The sequence below is a fragment of the Spinacia oleracea genome, chromosome 4, assembly GCF_020520425.1.
Source record: "Spinacia oleracea cultivar Varoflay chromosome 4, BTI_SOV_V1, whole genome shotgun sequence".
Lineage (NCBI taxonomy): Eukaryota > Viridiplantae > Streptophyta > Magnoliopsida > Caryophyllales > Amaranthaceae > Spinacia > Spinacia oleracea.
In genome coordinates, this window is record NC_079490.1 from 176,104,806 (window position 1) to 176,132,710 (window position 27,905).

At 42.0% G+C, this 27,905-nt stretch overlaps 1 protein-coding gene and 1 pseudogene across 2 annotated transcripts in view; one reads left to right on the forward strand and one right to left on the reverse strand.

Annotated features, from left to right (window-relative positions):
* Positions 1 to 5,914, forward strand: part of LOC110800179 (uncharacterized) — a 29,501-nt gene extending 23,587 nt beyond the window's left edge. Inside the window, exons 4-6 of one of the 2 annotated variants that reach the window (XM_022005471.2) lie at positions 4,566 to 4,644; positions 4,760 to 4,841; positions 5,471 to 5,914. In XM_022005471.2, the coding sequence (XP_021861163.2) occupies positions 4,566 to 4,644; positions 4,760 to 4,841; positions 5,471 to 5,614 (305 nt within the window). In that variant the 3' untranslated portion in view covers positions 5,615 to 5,914. The remainder of the gene's footprint in view (positions 1 to 4,565; positions 4,645 to 4,759; positions 4,842 to 5,470) is intronic. The other variant, XM_022005472.2, reaches the window with a different exon arrangement.
* A 26-nt stretch (positions 5,915 to 5,940) lies between these two features.
* Positions 5,941 to 21,303, reverse strand: LOC110800175 (monooxygenase 2-like; annotated as a pseudogene).
* Between the last annotated feature and the right edge of the window lie 6,602 nt (positions 21,304 to 27,905).

The following is a 27,905-nucleotide window of genomic DNA, read 5'->3' on the forward strand; positions in this document are numbered from 1 at the left end:
GAATTACAATAAATAAAAGAAAATCTGATATCCTAAATTTTGCACACTCTTAGTAGTCGGGTTTGCTTCTGTTGGAATCTTGAGAAATGTTTCTTTTTGCTATTGATGCTTCTCGTGAATCCACATCTTCCTTAGGTTCTGGTTTTTGCTTGGTGCAGTTCGGCTCGAGCTTGCATCTTGATTCTTGTATCCGTAGGTATTTGAGATGTTGGCTTTGTGTGTGGCTCCATCACTTGCGTGGGTGGGTATCTGATGCGAGTTGCTTCTGGGATGTTGCCTTCTCCTGGGGCTCCATCACTCGCATTATGGTGTCTCTATTACGAAGGTGTTTCTTCAATGTTGTCTGCTTATGGGGGTTCATTACTCGCATTGCCGATAGGTGTTGGTTTTCTTTTGCTTCTGGGGCTACCATCCTCTTGGCGCCCATCTTGTAGATGACACCTATTCTCTGAGGCTGCATATCTTCTTCTTCTTCTTCTTCTTCTTCGGACTCACCTGTTTTATTTTGGGTTTCTTCGACGGTCATGGCCGAGAACTTCTCCCCTTTGTGTTTGCACTCCCACCATTTGTGTGGGCCTCGGCATAGCAAGCAATTAAGCCTACTGATGTTTCCCGAGGGCATGTTGACTTTTGATTCTCTTGTTGATTGGGATGGCGACGACCAGGACTTCTGAGAGCCCCCCCCCCCCCACTTCCTGGCTTGAATCCCCCGACAGAGGTGGATGACACCTTCAAGCCACTTGTTGCGCTCTTAGGTGAGCTTGGTGATCCCATTTCCGTAGCAACCAAGTGGGGGCGGGCTCTCCAAACTTGTAGGCGTTCCCCTAGTTCCTTCTTTTGAGCGATGTCCCTTCCCAGCGGAGTAGTCCATTAGTCGTTCTGCAGCAGTCATAGGGGTCGAAAGGGTGTCAACCTTCGCCCTCAACACTTTACGGGCGCCCATTCTTGTAGCCCATGAACAAAGTTGAACAATCGATCATTTTCATTAATGTCTCGGTATCCAACATGCAAGCCGAGTATTCTTTCACATATTCGCGTATGGAGCACTTGTTATGGATCTCATGTAGCTTCATTCTTAGCAACACACTCGATGTTCTCGGGATAGAACTGATCTTTGAATTCCTTTTTGAACTCTCCCCAAGTGTCTATCTTGACCTTCCCATCTTAGATGTCGGCGTGTTTTGTGCTCTACCATAGCTTTGCATCATCCGACAAGTGCATTGTCGCAGTATCCACCTTTAGATCGTCACTGTTGATAAATTTTGAAATAGTGTCCCATGTCGAAGAGGAAGTTGTCGACTTCCTTTGAGTCTCTCGCGGTGTTGTAGTCTCGAGGCTTTGGGGGTTTGATCTTCATCGCACCTCCTCCACCGCAATCTCTTCCTACCGCGCGCATCATCGTCGCACACTTATCTAGTGCTTTATCGGTTTGCCCCTAAACAAAGCTAAGTTGCTCACGGAGCGCATCTCTTTCTTGCATGAGCTCATCGACCGCGGTCTAGAGTCTTTCTATTTCTTTGGCTTTGCCAACCACAATTTCCTCGAGCTGGGTCCAGGTTTCTGACTTGCCCTCTAGCTAGGCTAGTCTTTCTTTGATCTCCTCCATCTTGATCTGTTTACTAGGATCTCTCGAGGCCTAGGTTTGAACCTTGGCTCGAATACCAACTGTCAAGGTCCAAATGTTTTGACACCGCATCCGTGCGGCGCACTCTTGCCTTTGGGCGGCAAGGATGTAAGCCTTGTGCGGAATGAGTATCTTTTAGCTCGTACGAGCAAGCGTGCGTTTGGTTCTGGTTGGGTGCTCTTGCCTATTGGCGGCAAGAACGAGAGGAGAATGTCGATCGGGGCGCTTGTGTGCGCACAACAAGCACAAGTGGGACCGTCTTGGAGAATTTATCTGATTGCGGGATTTGGGGTGCTTTAGAGCGAGTGGCGGCACAATTTCTATAACGGCCTACAACAAAACACATGCAATAAAGCGATGGCAACAATTGTTGAGAAGAAGGAATTCATTCAACCACTCATAGAGGTTTATTTTGAATTAGCTACAAACTACCAACGACACACTGGATTGACAGTAACATAATAATTCTATGTAAACCCTAGAAAACTGTTAGAGAGGTCCTAGAAAAAAGAGATAAACAACATACAAGTAAAGGAATGTTGAATTCTAACACTAGGCGTGCTATTGAGACAAGTTTTCACCTTCAACTAGAATCACCTCAAGGTCCTCAACAGCCCGGTCCTGACATTTTGAGGGCCCTAGGCGAAATAGGATCTGGGCCCCTTCCGAAGTGATACGTCTTTGACTGAAATAATATCATAATTTTTTTTGTTAAATCCATTATATTGTTGAATTCAATCCAATAAAAAATTATTATATCTCCTTTGCAGGATTCTAAAATTTCAAAATCCTACACTCTAGTCGATCTCTTGAAATATTTCAATAAAATAAATACTTACTTAATTACAAGATAATTAATATACATAAAGAGATATATATTTTTTTAAAATAAAGGTTCATTTTGAGCATATAAAAGTATCAATTAATTTTGTCTTCATTAAAATTTGATATCTAGTTTAAAATTTATAGACCCATAGTCCATCAAATAAGCATTTTTTTTGCCCACATATAGTTACATAAAATAGAACTAAGTGCTGAAAGTCAAATACTACGTACATAAATTTAACGTAAAACTTAATTATCTTGTAAAGGATTAAAGGACAGGGCTAATACAAATAAAGGGTTTACATAATTGAGACAGTATATGTACAAAGTATTATAAATGAGAAAATTAGTTGCTAAAAAATAAATTTAAATAAAAAAATTACAGTACAACCTAACAAACACAAAAATAAAAATATTGACAAAGTTAAAAAAGAAAAAGAAAAGAGTTGAACGAATAAAGGAAGATGGAAGTCAACAAGAAAAACAATGAGGGAACGATTAAACAAAATAATAAAGACAGTGAGGGGAGTCGAACACTAGACCTGTGGTAGGTATCAAACCTTTAACACCTACTTTCTACCAATGAGCCAAGGAAATAACATGTGTATTTAATGTGTTGTTTATTACTAGCAAGGATGCTTGGACTCGGGTACGGGTGTCGGACCCGGGTAAGGGGTCCGAGTGTCGGACATGAGAAACTCAAAAATCAAGGACTCGGGGACACGTTTAGGAAGGGTCCGAAACTTGTATTTGGACTCGGGGACACGGCAATGCAAAAACAAAATAAAGATTTTTTTTTATTTGCAAATTTTTTTTTTTTAAAAAATTACTGGTTATTAGCTTTTTTAAATATACATAATTTAAGTATTAGGTGAAAAGTCAAACTCCTTAGATAAAGATACCATATTTTTTATTGCTCATAATAAAGTAAAAAACAGAAGGCAGAATAAAAGGACTCAAAAGTCAAGAGACTCAATACTACCCCACCAATAAAGTAAAAATACAGAAAAAGAGGTAAAATAACCACTAAGAATAAAAAGAAAGATGGGATCACGTGACTTTCTTCCACCTACCCAACCCCACATAAAAAAATAAAAAAAATAAAAACAGAAAACCAGAAACCCCCACAATGTCGAAGATAGTTCTGTTTTTAAAAAGGTCGAAGATAAGAAGAAAGACTGCCACCCTTCGCCGGAGAAGAAAACCAACAACTCGGTGGTTCCGATCTACTCGGATTTTCTGGCCGAACAAAAGCCCTAAGGTTTCGGCTCTTGATTTGTTGTTTTCTCCCCTCAATTTTAGATCTAGGGTTAGTGAGTGCCGAGTCCAGTTTCTCTCCGGCGGGTCCGATCCGGATTCCGTGTCCGCACCCGGGTCGCGTCGTGTCGACACCGGTACGGAGGGGTGGTGAGCCGAGTCCGAGCATCCTAGATTACTAGTACTAATTTACTAGACATACTATTATTTTGGGCCCCTTTTTGCCTTGGGCCCTAGGCGGTCGCACCCTCGCCTACCCCCTAGGGCCGGGCCTGCACCTCAAACTAATGAGTAGATCATGTTAACCCTTTGCTTTGAACTTTTCCTCGATTAATCGAGTCCCCAGTTCTAACACTATCAATGAAGCTATATGAGAGTTTATGCTTCTATGCAGCATGTTAGGCATTTAATCCAGATAGGCTGTGCAACATCAGTCTCGTGGTCGCATAGTATGAGCTTGTCTTATCCAAGAACGGCCTATTGCTTTTCTTTTGCTCATCTAATTTTTTCATGGAGAAAGTTTTAGCATAGGTTTCAAATTTTCTTGTGTCTCTTTTTGTATTTAAATTAAACCTTGACCTTGTTTATTCCTTGATGAAGATGATTGAATTTTTAGATAGAGAAGATAAATTAGCATTGGGCACACAATTAATTATCCAGATGTTCTAATGTCTTAGTGTGTGAATACTGAATAGTAGGGTGGGGTTCTTCAGTTTGTTTTTTACATTTTTTACGATGGGTAACATTCCCATATGTCTGCAGTGTATGGAGGTAAGTTTAATAATGTCTCTACGGGTAATGGTGCAATGTATGCTTGACAGATTGTTTGGAAACTCATGTTATCTGTCTTACATCTCAGTGAACAATCCCAAGAAATCTGGGCCGATGCTGAATGAAACTTTTTTAGGTCTTCTTTACCCAACGGAGAACTACAAAGTGTAGGTATCTTCCTCCCTAAATTATGTCGAGGTGGAATCTGTAGTTTTGCTTGAATGTGATATCGTCAGTCTAAAAATAATGATACTGATGAAATTAGCTTTCTATTGCTTGTAGGTATGGCTATTTGACCAATACTAAGGTGAAATTCATCTTGGTGACCACCGATTTAGATGTAAGAGATGCTGACGTGAGAAATGTAAGTATAGCTAAGATATCTTTGGAAACTTATATACCTGTATACAAAAAAGTTGTCCCTTTTGTGCATGATGTGGTATTGTTTCTGTTTTAAACTCTTTTCGCAAATTTTGGAGTTGGTACAGGAATTATGGGTATAACATAAACAATATGTAGCTGTGATATTGCTGGTCTTATAGACTACCTTAAGGATGTGAAAACTGAAAAATATGGTGCTTAATCACCATAGTCCATAGGGGAAAAAATGATTTTATCTTTCTAGTATGCTTTGCTGAGGTAATGGTGGATGACTTGTGGTGCACTCGTTCTCTCATCTGTCTATTCAAAGAAGCTGTACTCTTGATCTGCTTTTATATGTCAAGCTCTAGGTATGAGGTGAATTATGGAACGATGCCAAATGATTGGTTTAGGAATCGTTCAAGGTGGTGCCTGCATTTTCAGCTTGTTTATTCTCTATTTCGTTGTTATCATCTCAGTAGCTGTCCAATAAGATACGTAATGACATTGTTTCAGGAGCTTTAAAATATATTTTGGTGCTTTGTTAGAATTTGTTGTTGTTTTGGGTGTATGTGTATTTTAACTGAATGCTGGTTAGGTTTTAAAGCTGATCATATGTATTTTGACTGAAAGCAGTTCTTCAGAAAGTTCCATGCAGCTTATGTGGATGCGGTTTCAAATCCTTTCCATGTACCTGGTAAAAAGATAACCTCTCGGACATTTGCTGAAAGGGTTAGCAATATTGTCAAGTCGTTTGGATTGGGTTCATCTGGGTGAACATCTGCTCTTTACATGGAATTGTGAAGCATTTCTGCCAGAATTGGAAAGACCTGGTTTTTCTTGCTGAATGAAATTGACAGCAGCCAAAATGTGAGGTGATTTAATTTTTTTCGTTATGGGGACTGTAGCAATTAGGTACAAAATGCTTTGGCATGATGAACACTTGTGCTGATGGTTTGAATTAGTGAGCTTGTATCTCGTACAGTGGGTATACGTTTGGAGCTTGTATTATGTTGTCACCAGATCTTTTACAGTTACTATTCAATAGTGGAGAGGCATATATGGCTTTTTGCATCATCTTCATTCTTAATTTATAATTTGTTACTCCACTAGTTTTGTTTTCTATGTTGCCTCCTTGGCAGATGAATTGAGACTTGTCCTGCTTGTGATTTGTAGCTTCACATTATATGTGTCATGCAACTCTTAGGCTCTACTCTTCACCATATTCTTATTGCTTATCAGATCAGACAAAAAAAAAGCAAAAATGACTCACAGAAAACATTCAGATCAGATCAGACCAAATCAGAAACCAGAAAAATCAGACTAGACCTGTATATAGAACAAAGCTTTAGTTGGACCAGTTCATTTCACCATTTCCTGATGACAAAGTTTAAATAGATGCAATTTCTTAAGAAACGATCACGAAATTACAGATATTTTAATGAGTTTCCTATCAGCAATTATGCCAAGTATTAGTCCGTATAAACTTGCAATTGCTAAATTGTACAAACTTCGGTCAACAAAAAGTCAGCATAACATGTAAGAAGCCACAGTTTGAAGTTTCAACTGTACAAGTCTCACTGAACAATATACGCCGTGGCTAACAGGTCACTGAAGATGGTCATGATGAACTGTTATGGCGACGATGTGTGGCTGGTCTCGTCACTCACATGTAAGTTTATTGACATTATTTGGCAAATTGAGGACTTGAGGTCAACAGAATCAGTCTTCAACAAATTGAACCAGGCAGTATGATAATACAGCATAGAACATGCATGTTGATTATTACAGAGGAAAGAAGATGAAGAAAGCAAATCACGCGTTTTTGCAGAAATACTCTTCAAGAAGTTGAATGTTGAAGAACAAGATGTTTAGGGTCTACATCAGCCTTCTTAACATACAACCCAGAAAGATATGCAGAAAGCAGTTTTTCTTTTAATAACCTCATCCCAAACCCATCAAACTCCTGTATCCAACCCAGAAGATAACCTGTACTAATCAGATCAAACGCTCTCCACCTCGTCTTCTTTGCATAGCTGTTCAATCCCCTCTTTATCCTCTCAAACTCGTCCTTAATTGAACTGTCTAGCAGGAAATCAGCAAGGCGTCTTGCTAGAATGACCCCGTCTTCTAGGGCCAAGCACCCTCCTTGTGCAAGGTCTGGTGTCATTGGATGACATGCGTCACCTATTACGCATACATTGTCTTTGCTTATGTTACCAAATAACATCTGCCATGGAGTTCTATATCCTAGTGGAGAACGTACTATTTCTTTTAATTCCGTGTCTTCTATCACAGCCCTTATTTTGTCAGGTACCTTCCCAAGTTTACCCAGCATAAATTGCTTCAGCTTTGGTTGATCAGCTTCTTGCAGTGTTCTGTTTTCTGTTATAACCAAATGATCTCTCAGTCAGACTTGGAACTTAGATATATAAATGTATATCACAAAATGATTATTCAAATGAAATCATGCTATTCTTCTGTGCTATGATCACTTAGGGTGCGTTCTATTCAACTTATCTGAACTGAACTTATTGGAACTGATCAAACCTGATTGGAACTGATACGAACTTATTTTTTAAAGGTGAACGGAACTTCCCCTCGTGCATAAAGACACAAAACAATACCACAATAACTGCCTGCCAGTAACCATACCTTGAGCAGATGGCGTCCAGGTGAAAAACCAATAAACAGTAGTGTTATCACAGGGAACGATACCATATCTAGCATTGTTTCCGACTAAGACCTGAAATTCGGGCCCAAATCCATGACCATCCTTGTAATATGCACAACCCCTTATAGCTGATCTTCCTGTTAATGAGGGTTTCTTGAATCCTAGCCATTTTGCCACCACTGAATTCACCCCATCACTCCCAATCAGTACCTGTTTGTGAAAAATGCATGATATCACAAGTCTGTTAGCCTCATAATTAAGAAGCTTCCCTATAAATATATATGTAATCGAAGAAATTAAGACATACGACAAGATCAGTGAGCCTGTAAAAGCTGGATCAGTTTTATACCTTGGTCTTAAGGATGGAACCATCGGTGAGGTGCACAAGCTTTGAGAAACCCGATTCTTCAATAGACACCACCTTGGAAGAGTACCTTATTGTACCAATCGGTAAATCCTTTGCAAGCGCTTCTAGAAGGACCTTCCGTCTCACACAACGAACTTCAAGATCTCCACTGAATTTTCTCAAATTTTTCAGTAAGCCCATACATACATACTGTTCCGAGTGTGGAACTGGGAGGACGTTCCGGAGTGCCTTGGCCCTGTCAAGCAGAGCAAACGTGAGCTAACCTCGGGGGTTTAACCGAGGAAACCCCCTCCGATGCCTAAGTCAGCAAATAGATAAGAAGTCTTTAGAGAGGGAATATAGAGAGAAGGTGGAGCAAGTACCGTGTGTAAGAATATGTCCCATCATGAATGATGTGGGTGCTATTTATAGGCGTACTATTCTGTACTTTGGCCTACTCAGATGCCGCCACGTGTATGACGGCGATGTACTTTATTCCTTGTCGTTGTCGTTTAGCCTGCAGGTCCCTTCTTGGACTGATGCAACTTTGCCTAGCTCTGCTCTGTGTCTTTACACGTGATCTGGGGAGGTTTGATCTGCCTGGGCTGCATATACTTGGCTTGGGGTTTAGAGTCTTTCTTTGACTTGGGTGTGCCCTGGGTGTCAGGGTTTGCTCTGTCATTGATGTTCTGCCCTCTCTGGATATGATCCCGTACAACTAGTCCCTCAAGAGTAGAGCTGACCTTTTAAGTCAGGTCTGCTCTTCTGTCCTTGATCTGGATATGACCCCGTACCACTAGTCCCTCAAGAGTAGAGCTGACCTTTTAAGTCAGGTCTGCTCTTCTGTCCTTGATCTGGACTCTTTGGGGCTGCAATGCTTGTTTTGTTGGTTTTTTGCTTTTGTCCTGGCTGTGTATTTTCTTCCTACCAGTCCCTCCAGAGTAGATCTATTTTTTTTTTTTTTTTTTTTTTTTTTTTTTTATTTTTTTTTTATTTTTTTATTTATTTATTTATTTATTTATTTTTTTTTTATTTTTTTTTTGGGCGGGCTTTCTTTGAGGTGAATGGTAAGAAATCTTTGGGGATTTTAACCGGCTTTTCCTCGTGCCACGCGTTGCCCATCCGAAGAGTCAATTGGAATCGTCGCTCAATCTGGACCGTCCTTCATCATGATTAAGTTTGGTTGTATTGAGGTCTACACGTGTCCTTCATCCTGCTTGTGCAACTGTATCGTTGCTCGCATCCTAGCCGTTCTTCTTTGGCTTTTAAAGAGAAAAGGTAACTTCCTTCCTTCTTCATCTTCATTTCTTACCTTCTCTCTCCTTGGTGTTTCTGAGAAAAACACTCGAGTGCTCTCATTTTCCGTTGCTTGTTATTTGCAAAAGTCTTCTCAAAATTCGATCTTTTGCACATTTTTGTGTTTGCCGTCACTTTTCCGGTCGATTGCTAGTGTTCTTGTTGCTTGTGGTGGTCATTTGCCCCTCGTGTTTTCGTTTGCCATTTCGCGAAGGGAGGTTTTCGTTGCTGTGTTTCTTTTGATTCTAACTCTATCTTCTTTTTCCGGTAAGTTTCTATTTTTTGCTGTTTTTTCGATTCTTTTGCACGACCTTTGTTTGTTGTTCGCTTGATTTTAGTGTCTTTGGGGTTTCAATTTCTGGTATTTTTCGCCATTGTTAAGTCGTTTTTGAACTTCCGCCATTGTTGAGTAGCTTTTCCCCTTTTTTTTTTTTTTTTTTTTTTTGTTATTTACTTTTGTGCCCTTTTCCCTTGTCCTGTGACTTTCAGTTCATAATGTCTGATGCATCTGATAGCCAAAACCTTAGTAGCTCGGGCGCTAAAAGCGTTTCCTCTGCTTCCTATGTTACCTCTTCTCCCTCCTCTGTCTCTTTATCTTCTGATGAGGAGACTCGGGCTTCTGCTGAGCACAGAACCAAATCAATGCATGATGTTTTGTCTCGCTCTGTGCCTGTTGTGATTCCTTTGTCCTCTGACGATGAATCCTCTGGGGAGGAGCCGCCCCCCCCAGATGCGGGTGATTCTGGGTGTCCTGACTCTACGGCCGACCTGTCCCCATCTTTACGTCAAACTCTTAGGGAGATGCGCCATGATTATCTGTCGCGGATAGTTAGGATAAATCCGCCGTCCAATGTCCCCCCAGGGCTTGATGTTCAGCCTCTGTCTGAACAGGCCTGGTTAGATGATTTTGAGCAGCTTGCTGGAGCTAATGAGTCTGAACTGTCTTTGCGTGTTTACAGACGCCGGGAATCTATTTTTCGTTCTATGATGGCCAACCATGTCACTATTTCCGTGGGTGGGCAAGCTGGTGGGGAGGATATTTTGGCCCAGGTGAATGAGATGAGGCCTTTTCCGAACTACGTGGAAGAGAATGTCGTTCCTGGGGATTCGACGCCCTTCCTTTCTGAGGCCTCTGCTTTTGGTCCCTTACACGCGAAGCTGAACACTAAGTGGACTGATGATGCGCGAAAAGAGAATCACGCTGTTGTTGGTAAGGAGTTTTATGGTCTGCCTGATGGTTATCGACTCATCGTGCCAGACGATGATGCTCGGATTACTCATCCACCAGAGGGGTGCATAGGCGTTTATGCCTATAGTCTGGATTTTGGTCTGCGCTTTCCTCTGGATCCTACCCTGGTGAAGATTCTTCGTGCCTTCAACGTTTGCTTAGCTCAGCTCCATCCCTTCGCTGTTCGTACTTTGATCAGCTATATTTGGGTCTGTCGGTTTTTGGAGTTTCCTGAGACCCTTTCTCTCTGTAAGCGAGTCCATCATCTGCGCAACAGCGGTACTGGGAACAAGATTGGCTGGTTTTCCATCTATTGCAATCGTGGAAGATTGACCTGCCATGGGATGCCTACCGGCCAAAAGGAGTGGAAGGATAGGTTTTACTGGCTCGCCGTCCCTGCTGACTTTCCTGTTGCTCGGGGCTTTGTTAGACCTCGGACTCGGCTAGAGGGAGTCGAGATTTTGGATGGTGCTGTCTTGGAGGAGAGGGCTTTTGAGCATTTTTCATCTGAGCCCAAGTTTAATGCTGCTGGTAAAGAGGTTGGGCGGTTGCCTCGTGTTTGGCTTCCGCATTCAAGTTATGTTCTGCGGAATGACGTGCTGTCCGCTATGTTTCTTTGTTCTACTCACCCTCAAGGTTAGTTCTGTGTTACTTTTTCACTTCACGTTTTCTTTTCTCTTTGTGCGAGTTTTTTTTTTTTTTTTTTTTTTTTTTTTTTTTTTTTTTTTTTTTACTTACTTTTTTTTTTTTTGTTTCAGGTCGTCAATTCTTGAATCTTGAGGAATTGGGTGTTCGGGCTGATGGTTCTTTCATCTGCGCTGCTCCCCCCGATCCTGCTGCGAATGGGTATCAAATTTTGGCTGACCAAATAGAGGGCAGCAGGAGAAGTTCTACACGCCGTTCTGGTCGGGGTGGCGGTTCTGGGATCGTTCCCAGAGTGTCTCGAGTGGTTTCCTCTACAAACACTGGTTCTGCGAGCACTCCTATTCGTCGAGGGCAGACCTCTCGCGGAGCTTCCCATCGTGGTGCTCTGTCAGGCTCTCGTCGTGACCGAGCCGATTTCGAGGCTGGGCTCGAAGCTCCGACAGAGGATGCAGGCCATGATTTTGGGGAAGTGGCTGGTGAGGTATGTGACCAGCCAGGTTGTTCGGGCTCTGCGTCGGAGCCTGTGGATATCGAAGCTGAGGAGCCGCCTTTTGTTCAGCGTCCTGGGAAACAACCTAGGTTTGATAGCGGAGCTGAGCAACTTCGAGCCTCCCCTTCTGCGGCTGATCCCCATCGTAGCAACACTTCTGGTAGCTCTCTTCGACAGTTTTTGGAGCACGAGCTTCAAGGAAGTGATCTGGCTGCTGATGATCTTGACCTGCATATCACGGGTCGGCATAAGGAGTTTGTTGAGAAAGAATTTCTCGACATTCGTCCCCAGGCCGACCCCGAGCTGGCTGCTATCTTCTCTGGTCCTGCTGCTTTGGATCGTACTTTTGTCCCGCGCTGGGATGTGTCCGAGTCAGAAAGCTTATATGGGAACTACCCTGAGAAAGGCGGGACGCTTGCCCTGAGGATGTTAAGAGGTCTGCAGTTGCCCAGCGACCTGCCCAAAGAGCGTTTGTATACTCCTGGGGCGAATGCCTGCCAGAAGGTCATGGAGGTATACTTGGTTTACTTCTCTTCTCCTTTGGTACATTGGTTCGTTTCTTTTGTTATGCACCAACTTATAATGCTTGTCTCTTTTTCTGTGTTCTTAGTGTGGCAACGCTGTTCGTGAGTTGACAGAAGTCTTCATAGTTTACCAGAAACGACTTGCTGCCAACGTTGCTCACATAGAGGCCCAAAAGAAGAGAATTGAGGAGCTCACTGCTGATCTGGAGTTATCTTCGACCTGTCTTACTTCGGCTAATGATCAATTGAAGCTTGTTACTGAAGAGCGTGATCAGCTGCAGGCTAGCTTTTCTCAGGCCCAAATTGATCTGGTCACCGGACAGCAGAAAATTGAGGCTCTCCAGCAAGACTTTCTCTCTGTTGAGCAGTCTCATGACAATGAGATGGCCCAACTGCAGAACTCCATCGAAGATCAGCTTGCGGCTGCCGTTCGCGACTTCCGTCGGTCAGATGAGCAGTATGCTCTGCGCACTCAGAGCTATGATGGCGGGTGGAAGGCTGCTTCGCTAATAGTGCAAGAGAAGCATCCTGATCTTGACTGGTCTCCAATCGAAGCTGCTTGGTTGGCTGGGCTCCATGTTGAGCTTTTGAGAAAGAAGAGGGAGGCCGAGCAAGCGTCTCTAGCTGCGGGCGGTGCGGTGCCAGAAGATGATGGGGTGCCTGATCATTGTGTTGAAAATGTTCACCCTGGGGAATTGCCTCTGTCTGATGCTGAAGATGATGTTGGGCAATAATGGCACAGGCGGCTGTCCCCATGTTCATCTTGCACTACCTCAGCCAATGCGTAGTTTATTTTTTCTGGTTGTTTTTGTCCTCCCTGCGTGGAGAGTAAGAATTTGTTTCTGGGGATAATATTTATCGTTTTTAGTTTTGATCAACAGTGGCCATTTTTGTAGGGCTGTACATTGCATAAGTTTTTGAGGTATAGCCGCCGGTCCCGTTGTTTGTTAACTCGTCGTGCTTATGCTGCCTTTTACCTTGTTGCTTTTTGCTTGCTATTTTTTTTTATTGTTTTGTTTCCCCCATATTTCCATTTGACCCACTTTGCATGCTTGATTGTCCTGGCTTTGGCCAGGGCAAAATTCAAAAAGTATTTCTATATTCGCCTCGACCTGTTTTGGACTGTGTATTGTTGAGTTGTCCTGGCTTTGGCCGGGACAAAAACCGAGAAGTGTTTTCGCATTTGCTTCAGCCTATTTTGGCTGTGCCTTATTGAATTGTCCTGGCTTTGGCCAGGACAAAACTCGAGAAGTGTTTTTGTATTTACTTCAGCCTACTTTGGGCTGAGTATGATTGAATTGTCCTGGCTTTGGCCAGGACAAAGCTCAAAAGGTATCTTCATATTTATTCCAGCCTACTTTGGCTGCGTATTATTGAATTGTCCTGGCTTTGGCCAGGACAAAGCTCAAAAAGTATCTTCATATTTATTCCAGCCTACTTTGGCTGCGTATTATTGAATTGTCCTGGCTTTGGCCAGGACAAAGCTCGAGAAACGTTTTTGCTTAAATCTCGTTGAGAAAAAACTTACCCAATAACTTGGTTGATCATACCAAGTTATTCGTGGGTAGCGTTTCCCCCCTTTTTTTTTACGAGTTTTAGCCGTTCACCTTTTACTTTTCCAAGAGACCTGACGCACTTTCTTCTTATCGAAGGTAGCTGGGCCAATTTTTATTATGCTTGTAAGCGTGGAAAATTACAAAAGTGAAGAACTACTCTGGCTTCTATTGCCTTGTTATAGTATTAACTTCTTGTGTCTATACATAGTATTTCTTTAGCATGTTGGCATTCCAGCTATTCTTCAATTCTCTTCCTTCCATCGTCATTAGATGGTATGAGCCTGGGGCTACCTCTTTTGTGATCTGGTAAGGTCCTTCCCAATTGGCAGAGAATTTTCCTTCTGCCTTTCCCTTTCCAGTGGCAGCTGTTCTTCTGAGGACCAGATCCCCCACTTGCATAGGTCTGTGCTTTACCCTCTTGTTGTATGCCCTGCTCATTTTTTCTTTGTTTGCTGCCAACTTGAGTTCTGCTTGCAGCCTGACTTCTGGTAAGAGATCTAATGCTTCCCTCATACGCTGCTCATTAGTGCCTTCCTCATAGTACTGCACTCTAAAGCTAGGTAGACCCACTTCGACAGGCAGGACCGCCTCAGCCCCAAAAGCTAGTTTGTAAGGACTTTCTCCTGTTGCTTCTTTTTCAGTGGTCCTGTTGGACCATAAGATCTCTGGAATAAGGTCGGCCCATGCACCCTTAAAATCTTCTACCTTCTTTCGCAGTGCTCCCAGGATTTGTTTATTTGCTGCCTCTGCCTGACCATTGCTCTGGGGATGGCACACAGATGCGTATGCGAATTTTATTCTTAGTTCAGCGCAATAATCCTTTATAGGAGTGCAGTCGAACTGTGTTCCATGATCGAAGACCAAACTTTCTGGGATGCCGAACCTTGTCACAATGTTCTTCCAGATGAAATCCTTCATCCGCTTGGCTGTTATGCTTTTAGTGGGCTCTGCCTCGATCCACTTAGTAAAATAGTCAACTGCCACGATCAGAAATTTTCTTCCCCCGCTTGCTGCTGTGAATGGTCCCAGAATGTCCATTCCCCACTGGGCGAATGGTATGGGGTTGATGATTGGCTGTAAGTCATTAGAGGGTTGGTTGATCACTGGGGCGAATTTCTGGCACTTGTCGCACTTTTTAACATATGCTTGAGAATCACTTACCATGGTTGGCCAATAATATCCTGCTCTGAGAGCTTTCAAGGCTAATGTCCTGCCGCCTATGTGGTTTCCACATATTCCCTCGTGTATTTCTTCAATGACTCGTTGTGACTCCTCTGCTGATATGCATCTCAGCAGAGGCAACGAAAATGATTTCTTGTACAGTTTACCCTGGTAAATGACGAACCAATGCTCGTTTCGTTTTACTTTTTTCTGCTCTTGCTCTGCTGTGGGAAGGCCCCTTCCCAGCTTGTATGAGACTATACTGTCATACCACTGTGGCTCAGTGTCAATGAAGTTGACTAAAGGCTTTTTGTCAATGCTCTTTTCTTCCTGGACCTCTACCATCACTGTTCTTTCCAAGTCCTGTAGCGTCGAACTTGCTAACTTGGATAGGGCGTCTGCTTGACTGTTCTCTGCCCTGGGAACCAGTTGAATCTCAAAGCTTTCTAGCTGGGCTACTGCTTCTTTCATCAAGGCCAAGTACCTCTGCATAGACGGTTCTCTGGCTTCATATTCGCCTCTATATTGGCTGGCCACCAGCTGTGAATCGGTTTTGAGCACTATTTTCTTAGCATCTGCTGCTTTGCACATCTGGATTCCTGCGATTGCCGCCTCATACTCTGCTTCGTTATTTGAAGCTTTGAATTTAAATTTTATAGCATATTCGAAAATGTTGCCTTCTGGTGACACCATTATGATACCTGCGCCCGACCCTGTGACTGCGGCGGAGCCGTCTACTGAGATCTGCCAAGTCCCCAATGGTTCTTCCTCCTCCTCGTATGATGCCTCTGCAATGAAATCTGCCAGTGCCTGTGCTTTTATGGCGGTTCTGGGTTTGTACTCGATGTCATATTCTGAGAGTTCCACTGCCCATTTCAGGAGTCTACCAGAGGTATCTAGCCTCTGCAATGACTTCTCTAAAGGCTGATTAGTCAACACTTGCACTTTATGCGCGTCAAAGTATGGTTTCAATTTCCTGGCAGCTATCATGATGGCGAAGGCCATTTTTTCAATCAGGGGGTACCTCTGTTCTGCTGGGTTGAGGATGTGGCTGACAAAGTAGACTGGCTGCTGGATTTTATCCTTCTCGACTACCAGAGCTGCTGCTACAGTTTTCTTGGAGGCAGAGATGTATAGCTGTAATATGTCCCCCACTTCTGGTCTGGCTATGGTTGGGAGGCTTTTCAAATGGTTCTTCACCTCCTTGAATGCTTTCTCTTGCTCCTCTCCCCACTTAAATGTTTTGTTTCCCTTTAGCACCTGGAAAAAGGGGAGAGACTTGTCTGCGGACTTGCTGATGAACCTGGTGAGTGCTGCCATTTTCCCAGTCAACCTCTGGATGTCTCGTATGTTTCTTGGTTCTGGTAGGTTGAGTATGGCCTCTACTTTTTCTGGGTTGGCATCAATTCCTCTTTGACTGACCAGGAATCCCAAAAACTTTCCAGACTTAACACCGAACACGCATTTTTTTGGGTTTAATTTCATACCAAATTGCCTCAATGTTGCAAAAGTTTCCTTCAGATCCTTAATGTGATCACCCTCCTTTTTGCTCTTGACTATGGAATCATCTACATACACCTCCACGTTTCGGCCTTTTTGTCCTGCAAATATTTTGTCTACCAGTTTCTGGTATGTGGCCCCTGCGTTCTTTAGACCAAATGGCATAGCCCTGTAGTTGTAAACTCCAGCGTCTGTGATGAAGGCGGCTTTTTTCCGGTCTGATTCTAACAAACTGATCTGGTGATAGCCCGAAAAGGCATCCATGAAACTCAGCAGGGCATGCCCGCTGGTGGAATCCACCAGTTGATCTATTCTGGGTAGCGGGTAGCAATCCTTCGGACAAGCCCTGTTTAGGTCTGTAAAGTCTACGCACATCCTCCATTGACCATTTGCTTTCTTTACCATCACAACATTAGCCAACCATTCCGGGTAGTCACACTCTTCTATGAATTTGGCTGCTAATAGTTTGCTGATCTCTTCCTGGATGGCTACATTCTTCTCTGTCGAAAAAGCTCTCTTCTTCTGTTTCACCGGTCTGACTTCTCTATTAACATTCAACCTGTGGACCATGACGTTGGGATCAATCCCTGGCATTTCGTCGGCAGAGAAGGCAAATATGTCCGCGTGCTCTCGCAACAGATCGATGATATTTACCCTCAGGGAAAGGTCTATATCTGTGCCAATTCGGACTGTTCTGTCCTCTACTCCTTCCTCCAGCTCTATCTCTTCTGTTTCTTCTGCTGGGGCTGGTTTTAACAGTCCTTCTTCACGATGCTCAAAATTCTCCATGTCCAGTAGTGCGTCTTTTTTACGCTCTGCTCTCTTTCTCTTTCTGGACAAGGGAATGTCTGCCTCTGCCAGGGGCGGGGGTCTGGGTGGCTGTTTCAGGGCTGTGTGGTAGCATCTCTTAGCCTGCTCTTGGTTTCCCCTGACCTTAGCTGATCTGTTATCATTCGTTGTGTACATCATGGTGAGGTGATAAGTAGACACCACTGCTCCTGCATCATGAATAAATGGTCTGCCCAGAATGGCATTGTATGCTGCGGGTACCTTGACTATCATGAAATCAACCATGACATCCTTGATATCTTTCCCCTGCCCAATTTGGACAGGTAAGCTAACTATTCCTTCTGGTATCACCGTTGCTCCTGTGAAACCAATTACTGGGTAGCTAACTGGCTTTACGTGCTTCTCTTCAATCTGCAGCTCTTGGAAAGCTGGCCAGAATAGAATGTTTGCAGAGCTTCCTCCGTCTATCAGGATTCGATGGATTTTTCTGTTAGCCACATCCAGAGCTAACACCATTGGGTCATCATGGGGATAAATTATGCCCTTGCAATCATCTTCTGTAAAAGTGCACTGTGGGATTTTTGGAGGGGCAGGCCATTTTCCTGAGTTGTGGTAATTAACCTGGTGTTTAAATTCGTTCACACTGGCCTTAGCACCGCTGGCTGTAGTACCAGCGTAGACTGGTCCTCCTGTTATGACCAGTATATCATTCGACCTCTTCTGCTCTGCTGGGTGGTTCTGTTTTTGCTCTGTCTTCCTGTTATCAAATCGACCCTCATCATCCCTGTTTTCGTAGGTCCTGCTGTATGAGCTCTTTGCCTTAAATTGTGTTAGGTACCCCCTTCGGATCAGGTCCTCAATGTTATCTTTCAGGTGAGTGCATTCCTCTGTGAGATGACCATGATCCTTGTGAAAATCACAGTACTTCTTCGTGTCCCTGTATTTGTTGTACATTTTCGGTGGTCTCTGCCATTTCTCATCCTCCTTGCTGATAGCAAAAATCTGGGTTCTGGATGCAACCAGAGGAGTGTATTCGTTGAATTTGCCTCGCTTTTCAGTTTTGAACTCACTACCCCTTCCTCTGACCTGCCCGTGCCAATCTTTTCTGGGCTGCTGATTTTCCCTTTTGTCTGGGTATTCTTTTTTGTACGGCTCTTTTCTGCTCTGACTACCGTAATTGTTCTCACTTGCTACATATCGTCGTGAGGTTGCTCTGCCAATCTCTTCACTTTTTATGAATTCATTTGCCTTCCCCAGTACCTCTGCCAGGGTTGTGAATGACTTTCTGCCCAGATAACTCTTGAATTCTCCATCCCGCATACCAGTCATCATAGCCAGGACTGCTACCTCTTGCTGTAACTTGGGTATATTCGATGCCTCCATATTGAATCTGGATATGTACTCCCTCAGAGATTCCTGAGGTCCTTGGATGACTGACATCAGCTCCCCTGTCATCCTTTCTCTGGCAATGTTTGCCACATATTGGGTGCGAAACAAGATGGCTAACTGCCGGAAAGAGGTTATGGTGCCCTTGGGTATTTTACCGAACCAGCTCTGTGCCATCCCCTCCAGAGTGGAAGGGAAAACCTTACACCACATAGAGTCTGTGTTGGTATATAGCATCATGTGTCCTCCAAAGGCAGAGAGGTGATTCGTTGGGTCTGACTTTCCGGAATATTTGCAGGTGGGCATTTTTATCTTTTCCATTTTTTCCGAGAGTATCTCATCACAGAAAGGGGAATTATCAGGTTTAACTATTGCTCGGGTGGGATTTGGCATACCTGACCCGGAGTGGTGCCTCTGGCTGGGTGCTTGTTCGGTTCTCGCTCTGGGTTGAGCTCTGCTAGGCGTGATACTTTCTGCCTCATATTCTTGGCTGTCAGCCCCTTCCATCTCCTGCTGCAGATTCCTCCTCCAGACGTTCGGACTGTTTTGGGGTCTGGGACGTTTCCTCCTCTGCTCAACCTCAACCTCTGGGGCTGTCCTCATGACCTGGGCTTGCGGTGTTGTCTGGGTAAGGAAGGTCAGGACTTCTATGGCTGTGCGCATCTGGTCGGGTGAGAACTGTGCCCCCAACCGTGCTAGTGAGGCACTGGTTGGAACTGGGATGCCCTGGCCCTGGCTGGGGGTTGCCATAGCTCTGGGTTGTGGTGTCTCTCTTGGCGGACCAAGACTCTGAGGCATGCCGAACAAAGGTACGTTTGTGATTCTCTGGTTGTTTCTAGAGGTGGGTGGTTCTATTTGCTGGATTATCGGTTCGCTTGACTCAGTCATTTTGTGGGAGGGTAGGTCTTTTAGAGGCAAGGTCTGGGAAGTCCCCTCCTTCTAGCGCCACTTGTTCCGAGTGTGGAACTGGGAGGACGTTCCGGAGTGCCTTGGCCCTGTCAAGCAGAGCAAACGTGAGCTAACCTCGGGGGTTTAACCGAGGAAACCCCCTCCGATGCCTAAGTCAGCAAATAGATAAGAAGTCTTTAGAGAGGGAATATAGAGAGAAGGTGGAGCAAGTACCGTGTGTAAGAATATGTCCCATCATGAATGATGTGGGTGCTATTTATAGGCGTACTATTCTGTACTTTGGCCTACTCAGATGCCGCCACGTGTATGACGGCGATGTACTTTATTCCTTGTCGTTGTCGTTTAGCCTGCAGGTCCCTTCTTGGACTGATGCAGCTTTGCCTAGCTCTGCTCTGTGTCTTTACACGTGATCTGGGGAGGTTTGATCTGCCTGGGCTGCATATACTTGGCTTGGGGTTTAGAGTCTTTCTTTGACTTGGGTGTGCCCTGGGTTTCAGGGTTTGCTCTGTCATTGATGTTCTGCCCTCTCTGGATATGATCCCGTACACATACATACACACATACAACAAAGATGAAACAAAACTAGAAAGTAATCAATCAACTCACTGTTTTCCTTTGGTTGTTAATGAAACATATGAAGTCAAATCACCTGTAACTGTGGAAAAAGAAGATATCCTGCACCCATTTTATTCAAGAGTTGGTTTAGAACTTGATCAAAAACATCATCTTTGATGACTTTTAAGGTTGAATTGTTGAAGTTCAAGGAAACCTAGCTATGTTACTCGGACACCTTTTTGTTGTTGTCAGACTTAGGTACGTGTCCAAGAGTCAGTCTCGATTATTAAATGAAAGTATCCCATGATCTTGGTCCAAAGTGAAGTGTGAAGGTTGATCGGGTTCATAACTCCATTCCCATAATGGGGAAATGAAGAGTCCGAGTAACATAGAATGAAATAATAATGCTTAAACAGTCTTATCCCTTTCAAACAATATATATGGAGTTATAAAAGCTTAATTACTGCACCCAGTTATCTGTTCATGCTGCTGCCTCAGTGTCGCCGATCCCAAGAGCATCCAAAGCCCTCCAAGCATTGGTCCAAGTCGTTAATGCGACACTGGCAGCTCTTAATGTATCTGATGATTCCAACACCAGACTTCTTATTCCTAACCTGCAAAAGCAACAACAGAACACATGAACAATCTTCATGTTTTTTTTCCAAACAACTCATCAATCTTTCAATACTTGAATATTCAACTATTAACAACATATTTACGTATCATGTCTATTATGCATGTGACGTTGATATTATAATTGGTACTAGTATCGTGACAACTAAATGCGGACAGAGGTTGAACATGCGAAATAATATATAGTCCATATACCTGTGAAGAGCCAAAGCAGTAGCAAGACCAGATATTCCAGCTCCAACAATGATAATGTCTGTGTTTGCCTCCATCTTCCTAGCAATTCAAAGACGATATATTTTTACTGGAAAAACATAAAAACATAACATGATGAAAGATTAATCCATAATGTAGACTATACATACAAGTATAAAGGTATGTATAAACAGTCAATCAGGGTGACTGAACTTCATACTGGATTAATTAGTCATTACTGGCTTCTGTTGTTGGAAGAATTTTCTGTACGTCATGTGGAAGATAATTATATCATTTGTTGATTGCTGTAATTAACTTCCTTGATTGACAGCTTGAGAAAATCAATATTTGTAGAAAAACAAAGACTCTGGTTTTGGTTTTCTTGGTTCAATCAGAACCAGTTTCCTTTCTTTCTGTAATTCTGTGTATTGTGTGTTGCAAAAACTGCGCCCCTTCTCCTCCTTCCCTTATATACATGAGCTCACTATTCTAACCTAGGAATAGCTGTACAAAGCAACAAAATAACGGCTAGGATATCTTCCTAGGATCAATACAAAATCAGAAAAAAACAAAGCTAATAAAGGCTATACTACAATGCACAAAAATGCATGTGACTGTTGCTGATGTGGATGATATTCACATGATATTCTCAATACCCCTCCCTCAAGTTGGAGCTGAGGAGACAATGCCCAACTTGAAAGATAGATGATTGTGTTGTTGTTCACTGAGAGACTTGGTCATCAAGTCTGCCAGTTGTAAGAAGGATTTGATATGAAGAACATTAAGAGTTCCATCCTGTAAATGGTCTCTCACATAATGACAGTCCACATGCAAGTGTTTGGTTCTCTCGTGGAAAACTGGATTATGAGCCAAGTGAATGGCTGACTTATTATCACAGAAAAGATCAATGGGTTTAGGAACATTGAACCCAAGATCCTCCAACACTCCACTTAACCAGACAATTTCACTGGTGGTATGAGACATACACCTGTACTCTGCTTCTGTAGAGGATTTTGAAGTAGTTTTTTGCTTCTTTGTTTTCCAAGACACCAAGGAGTCTCCCAAGAATACACAATATCCAGTTAGTGACTTGGCACTAAATGCACAACTCCCCCAGTCTGAGTCACAGTAAGCTGTTAGTTTGATCTCAGAGTTTGCAGGATAATATAATCCCCAATCCATGGTACCTGCCAAGTACTTGATCACATGAATTGCAGCTTGTAAATGTGGTTTTCTTGGCTCATGCATGAACTGACTAAGCTGTTGGACACTATAAGAGATGTCTGGCCTAGTCAGGTTCAGATATAACAATTTTCCAATTATCCTTCTATATACTTCAGCATCCTCCAGTAACTCACCATGTTCAGTGGACAATTTGATTCCTTTAGGGAATGGGAACTTTGTGGGCTTACAATCTTCTGTCCCAGTTGATCTCAGGATATCAAGGATGAACTTTCTTTGATTCAGCATTGTACCCTTTGAATTTCTTGCAACTTCAATTCCAAGAAAGTATCTTATTTCTCCAAGATCTTTCACAGTGAAAGCTTTGTCCAACCATTCTTTCAAACTTCTAACTTCAACCTTATCATTTCCAGTGATCAAAAGATCATCTACATATATAAGAACAATAGTTTCTTTATCATTCACAACCTTAGAAAACATGGAATAATCTCTTTTGGACTGTGTGTACCCATGCTCAAGAAAGAACTTAGTCAGCTCTAAGTTCCATTGTCTTGAGGCTTGTTTCAAACCATATAGACTCATTTTCAGTCTACACACCTGTCCCTCCTTTCCTTCTTTGTACCCCTTGGGTGGCTTCATATACACTTCTTCATCCAGGTAACCATGCAGAAAAGCATTGTTGATATCCAGTTGGTGAATCTTCCAGTTCAGAGCAGTGGCAAGGGCAATCAAAGTTCTTACAGTGGTGAACTTTGCCACTGGTGAAAAAGTGTGTTTGTAATCCTTCCCTTCAATCTGTTTGTCTCCTCTTGCTACTAATCTGGCTTTCAGTCTATCAATGTCTCCTTCTTGGAGAAATTTGATCTTGTACACCCATTTTGAATCAATGGCCTTCTTTCCCTCTAGTAAGTCAGTCATCTCCCATGTATCATTCTCCTCAAGAGCTTTCAATTCCTCTTGCATTGCATCAACCCATCCTTCATCTTTACAGGCTTCTCCATAGTGAGCTGGCTCTTTTATGCTCAATACATTGTTCAAAGAAGCCAAGTACTCTTCAGAATAGTATTCTGAATCCACCAGTCTTGCAACAATCATGTTGGCTGAATGCAACTCCCTTCTCCTACCAGGTAAGTCAAGTATGAAATCCTTGAACTTACCTGGTAATGTTCCTTCTCTTGAGGATTTTCTCAAGTTTCCCTCTGTGTTTTGCTCATTGTTTATCAGAATAGGCTGGCCATTTTCTTCTTCATTTGTCTCTGCATCTGTATCTCTATTTTCTTCTTCTTGAGTGTGGATCTGTTCTGTTTCTTGCTCAATCACTTCTAACAACACATCACCAAACTCATCATTCTCATTTTCAGTTTCTGCAATATTCTCCCTAAGAGAAGTTATGAAATTGTGCTCCCCCTTCTTTAAAAGAAAGGGAAATATGTTTTGTTTAAAAACAACATCTCTGCTGACAAATATTTTCCTATTCTCCAGGTCCAACACTTTATATCCCTTTTGACAATATGGATATCCAATCATCACACACCTTATCCCTCTTGCAGCAAACTTGTCTCCTGGTTTCTTGTGTGGGCTTGCATAACACAGACTTCCTATCACCCTCAAATGATCATAGCTGGCCTCCTTCTTCATCATTCTCTTATATGGAGTATCCCAGTTAATCACTGCACTGGGTAGTAGGTTTATCAAGTGTGTAGCAACAAGGATACATTCTCCCCACAAGTAACTTGGGAGACCTGCATGTAATTTCAAAGCTCTTGTTGTTTCAAGCAAGAACCTGTGCTTCCTTTCCACTCTAGCATTCTGTTGAGGAACACCTTGCACACTCCTCTGGTGTATGATGCCTCTATCTGCAAGAATCTTTCCACATTCACTTTGAAAGATTTCAGTTCCATTATCACTCCTTAACATTTTAACTTTAGTGCTAAACTGATTTTCCACATGAGCTAGAAAATTGCTCAGAATTCCCTTCACTTGTTCTTTATTAGACAAGAGATGAGTCCAAGTAACTCTACCATAGTCATCTACTATAGTTAGAAAATAAGTTGCCCCTGTAATATTCTTTGTCCTGTATGGACCCCAAAGATCAACATGAACCAGATCAAAAATATCACTAGCAATAGATTTACTTGGCACAAAAGGTAGCCTGTGGTGTTTAGCAAGAGAACAAGTGTCACAGAAATAACTCTTAAGTTCATCACATTTGCAAAAGGATAAGTGTTTCATCTTGGAAATGGATACATGACCAAGTCTAGCATGAATTAAGTCAAGATTTTCTACTTTATTACAACTTTTTGTGTCTCTATGTTCCCTTCCTTCTGCTGTCATGCATCCCTTTTTCTTCCCAACTTCTTCTCCTTTACATTTCCTCTCTTCTAGGATGAGCTTGTACAAGTCATGCTCATTCTTCCCAAGTATCATCCTCTCATTAGTGGAAAGGCCCTGAAGAGAGCATCCATATTTATCAAACAACAGAGATAAGTTACTTTTCTTTAGAAGCTTGCTGACAGAAAGCAAGTTGTGTTCGAAATCATTCACATACAGAACATCATCAAGTGTCACCTTCTCATTCAGCACCACACTACCCATTTCTTTCACAGTTTTTACACTCCCATCAGGTAACCCCACTCTTATATGTTTATCTAAACTCTTTAAATTTTTCAAAATTTTTAGATTTCCAGTCATGTGATCACTAGCACCAGAATCTATGAGCCATGTATTTGAGCAATAATTGTTATGAGCACTTGCATCACTGGACAAAACCAAAACTTCTTTACCTGCAAAGTTGCTCTGGCTGGTACTTCCTGTGTTATGTTTCTCCCCCAGAGCTCTCATAACTTTCTGTACAACAGAAGAAATGAAATTGTTATCATGCTTAGTACCAGTACCTTCTGCTTGGTGAGATAGCACATCCAAGGGATTGTCTCCAGTCAGCATTTCTTCTTCCCTTGAAACATTTGCAGCTTGTCTCCCAGTTCCTTTTCCCTTAGGGTTGTTCTTGAACCAGTCTGGATATCCCACCAACTTTAAACATTCTTCCTTCAAGTGGTCTTTCATCCCACAATGGTCACATGTCTTTGTTTCCTTCTCCCATTTCTCCCTCTGCTTCCTCTTGTATTCCCTTTTGTCAAAACTCAGCAATGGTCCTAAGCTTTGGCCCTGTCTGTTCACAGCCAATGCACTCATCTCAGGGCCAAGGCTAAGCTCACCAGAGATTTGCTTCTGTTTTTCAACCTGCATCACCAAGTTGTAAACCTTGTTCACAGGTAGGAGAGGATCCATACCCATAAAATTGGTTTTCATTTGGTCATAACCAGGGTTTAGTCCCATGAGAAATTTCATCAACTTGTCTGTGGATTCCATTTCCAGTAGTTTCTTCACAATGCTGCAACTGCATCTAGCTAATGCTCCACATGAACATTCAGGTATGTCCTCAAGTTCTGCAATTTGATCCCACAGATCTTTCAACTTGCAGTAATACTCACTTACACTCAGATTGTTCTGCAATAGGAACCACAAATCCTTCTTCAGCTGATACAGTTGAGGGGCATTTGTCTGTCCATATCTCTCAACTATTTCCTCCCATAGCCTTTTGGTTGATGGCATACCCACTAGGCTCCCTGCAATACCAGGTTTCATGGTAGCCAACAGCCATGACCTCACCATATAGTCACACCTAGTCCACTTCTGCACTTCATCTGGTCCTTCAGAAGGCTTAGGGTGCTTTCCTTCCAGAAAGGCAAGCTTGTTCTTTGCACCAAGAGCAATCTTAATGCTCCTGTTCCAGTTAACAAAATTGTTTCCATCAAGGAGAATGCTTCCCAGAGGTGTTGCTGCACTTTCATTTACAACAATAAAAAGGGGATCTTTGTAAGGGTTAAGGTTTGTGTTTGTGTTTGAGTTTGTTTCAGACATGTTTTCAGTTTTGAATTCGAAAAAACTTGAAGCTTTGTTAGGTTTTTTGTTGTGTGAGCCTTTGTATTTCTTCCTTTACGCAAGATCTTTCAACCTTGCTCTGATACCATGTAGAAAAACAAAGACTCTGGTTTTGGTTTTCTTGGTTCAATCAGAACCAGTTTCCTTTCTTTCTGTAATTCTGTGTATTGTGTGTTGCAAAAACTGCGCCCCTTCTCCTCCTTCCCTTATATACATGAGCTCACTATTCTAACCTAGGAATAGCTGTACAAAGCAACAAAATAACGGCTAGGATATCTTCCTAGGATCAATACAAAATCAGAAAAAAAAAACAAAGCTAATAAAGGCTATACTACAATGCACAAAAATGCATGTGACTGTTGCTGATGTGGATGATATTCACATGATATTCTCAATAATATTTGACTAATTGTAGTAGTATGTTAATATCTTTCATACGGGAAGTGATTTTGGCACATAAGACATTGATTTCGGCACATCAGTGTGAGAGCACAAGTTCCAGTACTCTACTCACATATAGGTGTATCAAAAGCAACATAGTGGTATGACAAATTCAATTTTTTTTGTTCCTATGTACAAAATATCCCTTATTAAGATTGTTATAAATGAAGTACATATTGGAGTTTGAACTTTGATTTTGATTTGCATGAACAATTGAAGCGGTAATAAGACTCCTTTTGGTTTGGTAAAACGTTTTTCCATGGAAAAAAATTTCCAAGAAAAACACAATTCCAAACTAGTTTTCTTTTGTAAGATTCCTTAAAAGAAAATGGGAGAAGATGGTAAAGTTTGAGGGGAAGAAGGGAGAGGGAGGTAAGGAGGAATGGTAAAAAAGTGGTTGTCCTCCCTTTCAAATGGAAAAACATATTTTTACATTTGTGGGAGTCATGGAAGATTGTTTTTCATTCTTTGTCAGACCAAATAACGTTAGACCAAATAACGTAAAATGATTAAAAAGAGAAAAGTCGTGGTTTCTAAGAAAATGTTTTATACCTTATCAAACAACAGAGCCTAAATGACGAATACGGAGTATTAAAATGAGTATGTAAGGTGGCTCGCTCTAAAATGGATTTTATTGGTGTACTTAGTCTTAGGCATAGGGTTAAGGGGGCTCACACAGTCACACATGTTACAAAGTGATTATTTACAGTGCTAGTCTGCTAGATCCCAATAAAAACCAATATATGGTGAGATCAATCCACAATAAAATAGAAAAAACTCACGAAATGAGAGCTGACATACTACTTTTGCCTTCAAATTTCAACTTGCCTGGCCCGTCAAAAAAACAAAAACTTGCTTGGCCCGTCAAAAAAACAAAAACTTGCTTGGCCAAGTACAAATTCGCTATATGACTACAAATCCGAACATCCCTAGACGAGGATTCAAGACACTCGTAAAACAAAGATTTTACCTTACAAAAGGTCTTGCGCGCACAAGGTGTACAATAAATTTATTGTACACCCAGATAACTTTTATGCAGTTTTTCATAACTTTAACCTATTTTTCTGTAACTTTTATATTATAAAATAAAAAAGTTGATAGATAAACATTTTAAAGGGTTAAATGATTAATTTATACATTATTGGTGATTTTGAAGAAATAATATTTATTCAAATGAAAAAATTTATCACTAAAAAATAGATAACTTTTACCTATATAAATGTAACTTTTAAGCATTTTGAGTCAACTTTTACTCCGGTGTACAATATTTATTGTACACCCATTATAAACAAGAATTTGTGTTTACCTTATTTTTCTATTCCCTTCTCTCCTGAAAGCTTAAATTTTAAAAACTTTCGCATTTAATTTTCATTATACTATTAGGTCTTGTTAGATTCTTTTCAATATATAGTTTTAGAATATTATTTTTTATAACTTTTACGCGTGTAGAATTTGATATATTTACGTTAGTTTTCAAAAGAACGTGAAAAATCATTTAAGGCAATCTTTTAGAGAGAAGGAGGGAGTACACCGTATCTAATAAAGGTGACCTCTTAAAGTGGTGTACAATAAATATTATATACCGGAGAAAAAATTAACTCAAAATGTTTAAAAGTTAA